Source organism: Pecten maximus, chromosome 15, assembly GCF_902652985.1.
Source record: "Pecten maximus chromosome 15, xPecMax1.1, whole genome shotgun sequence".
Classification (NCBI taxonomy): domain Eukaryota; kingdom Metazoa; phylum Mollusca; class Bivalvia; order Pectinida; family Pectinidae; genus Pecten; species Pecten maximus.
In genome coordinates this window covers 9,410,209-9,422,472 of record NC_047029.1, presented here as the reverse complement: position 1 = coordinate 9,422,472, position 12,264 = coordinate 9,410,209, and the positions used below count along the sequence as shown (strand labels likewise).

Sequence of the window (12,264 nt, the reverse complement as noted above, 5' to 3'; positions counted from 1 at the left end):
TACAATATAATCAATGAAAAAGTACCAGAAATGTCCTATATATTCCGAGCTATTATTGCCGAGATATGCATACTGCAGCTTTGCAAACTTTTATTGATTTTGGACATATGCAGACAGTTGTAGCTGATCAAGATTACAGCATTATTTACAGGCATTTACAGTAAATTATATATATAATTATCCAAACAACAGCCCATCAATGTACAGTACATAGTAACAACAGTCCATCAATGTACAGTACATAGTGACAACAGTCCCATCAATGTACAGTACATAGTAACAACAGTCCATCAATGTACAGTACATAGTAACAACGGCCCATTAATGTACAGTACATAGTAACAACAGTCCATCAATGTACAGTACATAGTAACAACGGTCCATCAATGTACAGTACATAGTAACAACAGTCCATCAATGTACAGTACATAGTAAGACAGCCCATCAATGTACAGTACATAGTAACAACAGTCCATCAATGTACAGTACATAGTAACAACGGCCCATCAGTGTACAGTACATAGTAACAACAGTCCATCAATGTACAGTACATAGTAACAATGGCCAATCAATGTACAGTACATAGTAACAACAGTCCATCAATGTACAGTACATAGTAACAACAGCCCATCAATGTACAGTACATAGTAACAACAGCCCATCAATGTACAGTACATAGTGACAACAGTCCATCAATGTACAGTACATAGTAACAACAGTCCATCAATATACAGTACATAGTGACAACGGCCCATCAATGTACAGTACATAGTAACAACAGCCCATCAATGTACAGTACATAGTAACAACGGCCCATCAATGTACAGTACATAGTAACAACGGCCCATCAATGTACAGTACATAGTAACAACGACCCATCAATGTACAGTACATAGTAACAACAGTCCATCAATGTACAGTACATAGTAACAACAGTCCATCAATGTACAGTACATAGTAACAACAGTCCATCAATGTACAGTACATAGTAACAACAGTCCATCAATGTACAGTACATAGTAACAACAGCCCATCACTGTACAGTACATGGTAACAACAGTCCATCAATGTACAGTACATAGTAACAACAGTCCATCAATGTACACTACATAGTAACAACGGCCCATCAATGTACAGTACATAGTAACAACGGCCCATCAATGTACAGTACATAGTAACAACAGCCAATCAATGTACAGTACAAAGTAACAACAGCTCATCAATTTACATATACGGTACTTCGTAACTATGGCTCATCAATGTACTGTACTTCGTACGTAGTAACAACGGTCCATTAGTGTGTTGTAACAGTGCCCTCTTTATGTACAGTACATAGTTATACAGGCCCATTATAAAGTTCATTTGCTCTGGTTACATTTACTGACCACACAATAATTTACTGACCATACAATTATTTACTGACCACACTATAATTAACTGACCACACTATAATTAACTGACCACACTATAATTTACTGACCACACAATAATTTACTGACCACACTATAATTTACTGACCACTCTTTAATTTACTGACCACTCTATAATTTACTGACCACACTATAATTTACTGACCACACAATAATTTACTGACCACACAATAATTTACACAATAATTTACTGACCACACTATAATTTACTGACCACTCTATAATTTACTGACCACACTATAATTTACTGACCACACAATAATTTACTGACCTCACTATAATTTACTACCACACTATAATTTACTGACCACACTATAATTTACTAACTCACTATAATTTACTGACCACACAATAATTTACTGACCACACTATAATTTACTGGCCACACAATAATTTACTGACCACTCTATAATTCACTGACCACACTATAATTTACTGACCACACAATAATTTACTGACCACACTGTAATTTACTGACCACACAATAATTTACTGACCTGACTATAATTTACTGACCACACTATAATTAACTGACCACACTATAATTTACTGACCACACTATAACTGTACATGGAACCATTTGCGAAAACTGTTCTAGATATAAAGTGATTTACAGTATAACTGACATTTGTATTTAATCTTTGTCTTGAATTTTTCTTTCAGACAGAGGAGGATGGTACAGTGACTGGTCTGGAAAGCAAAGAAGAGTCTGTCGCTAAACTAAACAAACTCAAGCTCACCATAGCAGGTAATAATGATATTGTTATTAATATTACTGCATTTATCCTCAAACAAGCCCCCTCCCCTTGTGTAAAAGTTAAGTACCGAAGTTATCCTCAAATAAGCCCCCTTTAGCTCCCCAAGTGTAAAAGTTAAGTACCATAGTTATCCTCAAACAAGCCCCCTCCCCTAGTGTAATAGTTAAGTACCAAAGTTATCCTCAATTAAGCCCCCTCCCCTAGTGGTAAAGTTAAGTACCATAGTTATCCTCAAATAAGCCCCCTCCACTTGTGTAAAAGTTAAGTACCAAAGTTATCCTCAAATAAGCCCCCTCCCCTAGTGGTAAAGTTAAGTACCATAGTTATCCTCAAATAAGCCCCCTTTAGCTCCCCAAGTGTAAAAGTTAAGTACCATTGTTATCCTCAAATAGGCCCCCTCCCCTAGTGTAAAAGTTTATTACCATAGTTATCCTAAAATAAGCCTTCTCCCCTGGTGTAAAAAGTTAAGTACCAAAGTTATCCTCAAATAAGCCCCCTCCCCTAGTGTAATAGTTAAGTACCAAAGTTATCCTCAAATAAGCCCCCTCCCCTAGTGGTAAAGTTAAGTACCATAGTTATCCTCAAATAAGCCCCCTCCCCTAGTGGTAAAGTTAAGTACCATAGTTATCCTAAAATAAGCCTTCTCCCCTGGTGTAAAAAGTTAAGTACCAAAGTTATCCTCAAATAAGCCCCCTCCCCTAGTGGTAAAGTTAAGTACCATAGTTATCCTCAAATAAGCCCCCTCCACTTGTGTAATAGTTAAGTACCAAAGTTATCCTCAAATAAGCCCCTTCCCCTAGTGGTAAAGTTAAGTACCAAAGTTATCCTCAAATAAGCCCCTTCCCCTAGTGGAAAAGTTAAGTACCATTAGTTATCCTTTTCTAGTAAAACATTCTGAAAAACTTTTATGAAACTGGAGCACTTGTCAGTCTATTCCTACCTGCCTATTTTAATGAGCACACAAACACACAGGTCCAGAAGTAAATGAGATACGAATCTCTGATGAAATTTCTGGTGTTCAATAGCTGCCAAAGCTGTACATTTAAAGACGAAATCTTTTGACAGATATGATATCCAGATAAAATAACAGTGAATTATCAAACACATTAAAAAAAAAAGGAGTGGTTAATTTCTGACCAATACAAACTGAAAGCCACGGAAATAATTTCCACTTTTTACTCCAAAACTGCCAAGTGAGAAAGGGCTTGAGGTCTTCATGAAGCCTTGAATTTGGCCGACACCGATATCCAAATAAACCTTGGGATTGGTCTTTACTGAACAAAATGAGGTCAGCTTTATAGGAAAAGTTATATTAGAAATTGTTAATACACCCTTGTAGGGTGTTGAGAATCTATGATATAAATCGTGACATCTAGGATGAAGTGTTTAGAGATCTCGCTTTGATCACCAGTAGAACTTAGTGGTTTTCGATTTAGGTCTCCTAAACCAGTCTGGTGTAGAAAAAAGCATAATACACTATAAGATCAACCAGACATACCAACATGTCTTTATGCCTTTATACATTCCGATCAGCAGTACCAGTTCTTTGATACACATTCTGTGTGATTCATTCCATTGTTTAATGAGATATAGGGCATGATGACATTGATGCTTTCTGGTGAATTTGGAGAATTAAACATGTTATCAGATCCTGTCATAGTAACTCCAGCTCAGATATAGATTTTAGCCTCCAGGTGCTTTATAGTGCTGGTATTGATTTTGTCGGGGATTCTAGTATATATATGGTATATATACTCCTATATTTATCATTCCCATATAGCTTTAGTAGAGAGTTACAGGAAAGACACTTACTGCTGCCGATATAATTGTGATCAACATGTGCATATAGGAATCAAGTGGCATGTATCTGTTGTCTATATATATACAAATTACAATAGCTATTTATAAAAGTTGGGATCTATAGCTATCCACTAGCTGTATATAGTGTATGGCTGTACAATAACTATAGGATATGGCTACAATAACTATATAGGCTATGGCTGTACAATAACTATAGGATATGGCTACAATAATTATAGGGTATGACTATACAATAACTATAGGGTATGACTATACAATAACTATATAGGGTATGACTATACAATAACTATATAGGGTATGGCTATACAATAACTATAGGGTATGACTATACAATAACTATATAGGGTATGACTATACAATAACTATATAGGGTATGACTATACAATAACTATATAGGGTATGGCTATACAATAACTATAGGGTATGACTACAATAACTATATAGGGTATGGCTATACAATAACTATATAGGGTATGACTGTACAATAACTATATAGGTTATGACTATAATAGCTATATAGGGTATGACTATACAATAACTATAGGGTATGACTATACAATAACTATATAGGGTATGACTATACAATAACTATAGGGTATGACTATACAATAACTATAGGGTATGACTATACAATAACTATATAGGGTATGACTATACAATAACTATAGGGTATGACTATACAATAACTATATAGGGTATGACTATACAATAACTATAGGGTATGACTATACAATAACTATAGGGTATGACTATACAATAACTATATAGGGTATGACTATACAATAACTATATAGGGTATGACTATACAATAACTATAGGGTATGACTACAATAACTATATAGGGTATGACTATACAATAACTATAGGGTATGACTATACAATAACTATATAGGGTATGACTATACAATACCTATAGGGTATGACTATACAATAACTATAGGGTATGACTGTACAATAACTATATAGGTTATGACTATAATAGCTATATAGGGTATGACTATACAATAACTATATAGGGTATGGCTATACAATAACTATATAGGGTATGACTATACAATAACTATATAGGGTATGACTATACAATAACTATAGGGTATGACTACAATAACTATATAGGGTATGACTATACAATAACTATAGGGTATGACTATACAATAACTATATAGGGTATGACTATACAATAACTATATAGGGTATGACTATACAATAACTATAGGGTATGACTATACAATAACTATAGGGTATGACTATACAATAACTATATAGGGTATGACTATACAATAACTATATAGGGTATGACTATACAATAACTATATAGGGTATGACTATACAATAACTATAGGGTATGACTATACAATAACTATATAGGGTATGACTATACAATAACTATAGGGTATGACTATACAATAACTATAGGGTATGACTATACAATAACTATATAGGGTATGACTATACAATAACTATAGGGTATGACTATACAATAACTATATAGGGTATGGCTGTACAATAACTATAGGGTATGACTACAATAACTATATAGGGTATGACTGTACAATAACTATATAGGGTACGACTGTACAATAACTATATAGGGTATGGCTATACAATAACTATATAGGGTATGACTATACTATACAATAACTATATGGTATGGCTATACAATAACTATATAGGGTATGACTATACTATACAATAACTATAGGGTATGACTGTACAATAACTATATAGGGTACGACTGTACAATAACTATATAGGGTATGACTATACAATAACTATATAGGGTATGACTATACAATAACTATATAGGGTACGACTATACAATAACTATAGGGTATGACTACAATAACTATATAGGGTATGACTATACAATAACTATAGGGTATGACTATACAATAACTATAAAGGGTATGACTATACAATAACTATAGGGTATGACTATAATAGCTATATAGGGTATGACTATACAATAACTATAGGGTATGACTATACAATAACTATATAGGGTACGACTATACAATAACTATATAGGGTATGACTATACAATAACTATAGAGTATGACTATACAATAACTATAGGGTATGACTATACAATAACTATATAGGGTACGACTATACAATAACTATATGGGGTACGACTATACAATAACTATATAGGGTATGACTATACAATAACTATAGGGTATGACTGTACAATAACTATATAGGTTATGACTATAATAACTATAGGGTATGACTATACAATAACTATTTAGGGTATATGACTATACAATAACTATAGGGTATGACTATACAATAACTATAGGGTATGACTATACAATAACTATAGGGTATGTCTACAATAACTATAAAGGGTATGACTATACAATAACTATAGGGTATGACTATAATAGCTATATAGGGTATGACTATACAATAACTATAGGGTATGACTATACAATAACTATAGGGTATGACTATACAATAACTATAGGGTATGGCTGTACAATAACTATATAGGGTATGACTATACAATAACTATAGGGTATGTCTACAATAACTATAAAGGGTATGACTATACAATAACTATAGGGTATGACTATACAATAACTATATAGGGTATGGCTATACAATAACTATAGGGTATGTCTACAATAACTATAAAGGGTATGACTATACAATAACTATATAGGGTATGACTATACAATAACTATATAGGGTATGACTATACAATAACTATAGGGTATGACTATACAATAACTATAGGGTATGGCTATACAATAACTGGGGTATGACTGTACAATAACTATATATAGGGTATGACTATACAATAACTATATAGGGTATGACTATACAATAACTATATAGGGTATATGACTATACAATAACTATATAGGGTACGACTGTACAATAACTATATAGGTTATGACTATGCAATAACTATATAAGGTATGACTGTACATAACATATGTGGGTATGACTATAGCAATAATATATAGTATGACTATACATCACTATAGGGTATGACTATACAATAACTATTAGGGTACGACTTATACAGACTATATGGGTTATACTATCCATAACTAGATATGGTAGACTATACAATAACTATAGGGTATGACTGTACATACTATATTAGGTTATGACTATAATAACTATATAAGGTATGACTAGTACAATAACTATTATTAGGGTCTATGACTATACAATAACTATAGGGTATGACTATACAATAACTATAAGGGTCGGACTATACAATAACTATAGGGTATGTACTACAATACTATAGGGTATGACTATACAATAAACTATAGGGTATGACTACATAAAGCTCTATGGGTATGACTATACCAATAACTATAGGGTATGACTATACCAATACCTATATAGGGTCTGACTATACAATAACCTATATAGGGTATGCATGTAATAACTATAGAGGTTACTATCAATAACTAAAAGGGGATATAAAAAAATTAAAGGGTATGACTTACAATAAACTAAAAGGGTATGACTTACAATAACTATATGGGTATGACTACAATAATATGGGGGTTACTTTTACAAAAACTAAGGGATGTAAAATAACTATATAGGGAGACTATAAAAACTTTGGGGTTGACAAACAATAACTAAGGGTATGGTATAAATAACTTAAGGTATGGCTATAAAAAACAAAAAGGGGTTGATTTAACAATAACATATGGGTATGACTATACAAAAAATATATAGGTAGACTAACAATAACATAAGGGTATGACTATACAAAAACTATGGGATTGCATACAATAACTAATAGGTTTAGCTATACAAAATAGGGTAGCTATACAAAAAAAACTAAAAAGGGTATGACTATACAATAAATTTAGGGAAAAGTACAAAAATTTAAGGGTTATGACTACAATAACTAATAAGGTATATTTAAAATAACATAGGTTGACTATACAATAACTATAGGGTATGGACTATACAATAACTATAGGGTATGACTATACAATAACTATAGGATATGACTATACAATAACTATAGGGTATGACTATACAATAACTATATAGGGTATGACTATACAATAACTATATAGGGTATGACTATACAATAACTATATAGGATATGACTATACAATAACTATATAGGGTATGACTATACAATAACTATAGGGTATGACTATACAATAACTATATAGGGTATGACTATACAATAACTATATAGGGTATGACTATACAATAACTATAAAGGGTATGACTATACAATAACTATAAAGGGTATGACTATACAATAACTATATAGGGTATGACTATACAATAACTATAGGGTATGACTATACAATAACTATATAGGGTATGACTATACAATAACTATAGAGGGTAGACTATACAATAACTATAGAGGTATGACTATACAATAACTAATAGGGTATGACTATACAATAACTATAACAGATATGATATCCAGATAAAATAACAGTGAATTATCAAACACATTAAAAAAAAAAAGGAGTGGTTAATTTCTGACCAATACAAACTGAAAGCCACGGAAATAATTTCCACTTTTTACTCCAAAACTGCCAAGTGAGAAAGGGCTTGAGGTCTTCATGAAGCCTTGAATTTGGCTGACACCGATATCCAAATAAACCTTGGGATTGGTCTTTACTGAACAAAATGAGGTCAGCTTTATAGGAAAAGTTATATTAGAAATTGTTAATACACCCTTGTAGGGTGTTGAGAATCTATGATATAAATCGTGACATCTAGGATGAAGTGTTTAGAGATCTCGCTTTGATCACCAGTAGAACTTAGTGGTTTTCGATTTAGGTCTCCTAAACCAGTCTGGTGTAGAAAAAAGCATAATACACTATAAGATCAACCAGACATACCAACATGTCTTTATGCCTTTATACATTCCGATCAGCAGTACCAGTTCTTTGATACACATTCTGTGTGATTCATTCCATTGTTTAATGAGATATAGGGCATGATGACATTGATGCTTTCTGGTGAATTTGGAGAATTAAACATGTTATCAGATCCTGTCATAGTAACTCCAGCTCAGATATAGATTTTAGTCTCCAGGTGCTTTATAGTGGTGGTATTGATTTTGTCGGGGATTCTAGTATATATGGTATATATACTTCTCCTATATTTATCATTCCCATATAGCTTAAGTAGAGAGCTACAGGAAAGACACTTACTGCTGCCGATATAATTGTGATCAACATGTGTATATAGGGATCTAGTGGCATGTATCTGTTGTCTATATATATACAAATTACAATAGCTATTTATAAAAGTTGGGATCTATAGCTATCCACTAGCTGTATATAGTGTATGGCTGTACAATAACTATAGGATATGGCTACAATAACTATATAGGCTATGGCTGTACAATAACTATAGGATATGGCTACAATAATTATAGGGTATGACTATACAATAACTATAGGGTATGACTATACAATAACTATATAGGGTATGACTATACAATAACTATATAGGGTATGGCTATACAATAACTATAGGGTATGACTATACAATAACTATATAGGGTATGACTATACAATAACTATAGGGTATGACTACACAGTAACTATATAGGGTATGGCTGTACAATAAGTATATAGGGTATGATTATACAATAACTATATAGGGTATGGCTATACAATAACTATAGGGTATGACTACAATAACTATATAGGGTATGGCTATACAATAACTATAGGGTATGGCTGTACAATAAGTATATAGGGTATGACTATACAATAACTATATAGGGTATGGCTATACAATAACTATAGGGTATGACTACAATAACTATATAGGGTATGGCTATACAATAACTATATAGGGTATGGCTATACAATAACTATAGGGTATGACTATACAATAACTATAGGGTATGACTACAATAACTATATAGGGTATGACTATACAATAACTATAGGTTATGACTATACAATAACTATATGGTTTGACTGTACAATAACTATATAGGGTATGACTGTACAATAACTATATAGGTTATGACTATAATAGCTATATAGGATATGACTATACAATAACTATATAGGGTATGGCTATACAATAACTATAGGGTATGACTACAATAACTATATAGGGTATGACTATACAATAACTATATAGGGTATGACTATACAATAAGTATATAGGGTATGACTATACAATAACTATATAAGGTATGACTATACAATAACTATAGGGTATGACTATACAATAACTATATAGGGTATGACTATACAATGACTATAGGGTATGACTACAATAACTATATAGGGTATGACTATACAATGACTATAGGGTATGACTATACAATAAGTATATAGGGTATGACTATACAATAACTATATAAGGTATGACTATACAATAACTATAGGGTATGACTATACAATAACTATATAGGGTATATGACTATACAATAACTATAGGGTATGACTATACAATAACTATATAGGGTATGACTATACAATGACTATAGGGTATGACTATACAATAACTATAGGGTATGGCTATACAATAACTATAAAGGGTATGACTATACAATAACTATACAGGGTATGACTATACAATAACTATAGGGTATGGCTATACAATAACTATAAAGGGTATGACTATACAATAACTATATAGGTATGACTATACAATAACTATAGGGTATGACTATACATTAACTATAAAGGGTATGACTATACAATAACTATAGGGTATGACTATACAATAACTATATAGGGTATGACTATACAATAACTATAGGGTATGGCTATACAATAACTATAAAGGGTACGACTGTACAATGACTATAGGGTATGACTATACAATAACTATAAAGGGTATGACTATACAATAACTATATAGGGTATGACTATACAATAACTATATAGGGTATGACTATACAATAACTATATAGGGTACGACTGTACAATAACTATATAGGGTATATGACTATACAATAACTATATAGGGTATGACTACAATAACTATATAGGGTACGACTGTACAATAACTATATAGGGTATATGACTATACAATAACTATATAGGGTATGACTACAATAACTATATAAGGTATGACTATACAATAACTATATAGGGTATGACTGTACAATAACTATAGGGTATGACTATACAATAACTATAGGGTATGGCTATACAATAACTATATAGGGTATGACTACAATAACTATATAGGGTATGGCTATACAATAACTATAGGGTATGGCTATACAATAACTATATAGGGTATGACTATACAATAACTATAGGGTATGGCTGTACAATAACTATATAAGGTATGACTATACAATAACTATATAGGGTATGACTATACAATAACTATATAGGGTATGACTATACAATAACTATATAGGGTATGACTATACAATAACTATAGGGTATGACTATACAATAACTATATAGGGTATATGACTATACAATAACTATATAGGGTATGACTATACAATAACTATAGGGTATGACTATACAATAACTATATAGGGTATGACTATACAATAACTATATAGGGTATGACTACAATAACTATATAGGGTATGACTATACAATAACTATAGGGTATGACTATACAATAACTATAAAGGGTATGACTATACAATAACTATATAGGGTATGACTATACAATAACTATATAGGGTATGACTACAATAACTATAGGGTATGACTATACAATAACTATATAGGGTATGACTATACAATAACTATAGGGTATGACTATACAATAACTATATAGGGTATATGACTATACAATAACTATATAGGGTATGACTATACAATAACTATATAGGGTATGACTATACAATAACTATATAGGGTATGACTATACAATAGCTATATAGGGTATATGACTATACAATAACTATATAGGGTATGACTATACAATAACTATATAGGGTATGACTATACAATAACTATATAGGGTATATGACTATACAATAACTATATAGGGTATATGACTATACAATAACTATATAGGGTATATGACTATACAATAACTATAGGGTATGACTACAATAACTATATAGGGTATATGACTATACAATAGCTATATAGGGTATATGACTATACAATAACTATATAGGGTATATGACTATACAATAACTATATAGGGTATGACTATACAATAACTATAGGGTATGACTATACAATAACTATAGGGTATGACTATACAATAACTATATAGGGTATGACTATACAATAGCTATATAGGGTATATGACTATACAATAGCTATATAGGGTATATGACTATACAA

At 31.7% G+C, this 12,264-nt stretch overlaps 1 protein-coding gene across 1 annotated transcript in view; it reads left to right on the top strand.

Moving 5' to 3' along the window:
• The window catches only part of LOC117344121 (E3 ubiquitin-protein ligase HECW2-like), a 63,359-nt gene that overhangs the window by 18,159 nt on the left and 32,936 nt on the right, over positions 1 to 12,264 (top strand). Inside the window, exon 5 of the mRNA XM_033906767.1 lies at positions 2,094 to 2,178. Within this exon, the coding sequence (XP_033762658.1) occupies positions 2,094 to 2,178 (85 nt within the window). The remainder of the gene's footprint in view (positions 1 to 2,093; positions 2,179 to 12,264) is intronic.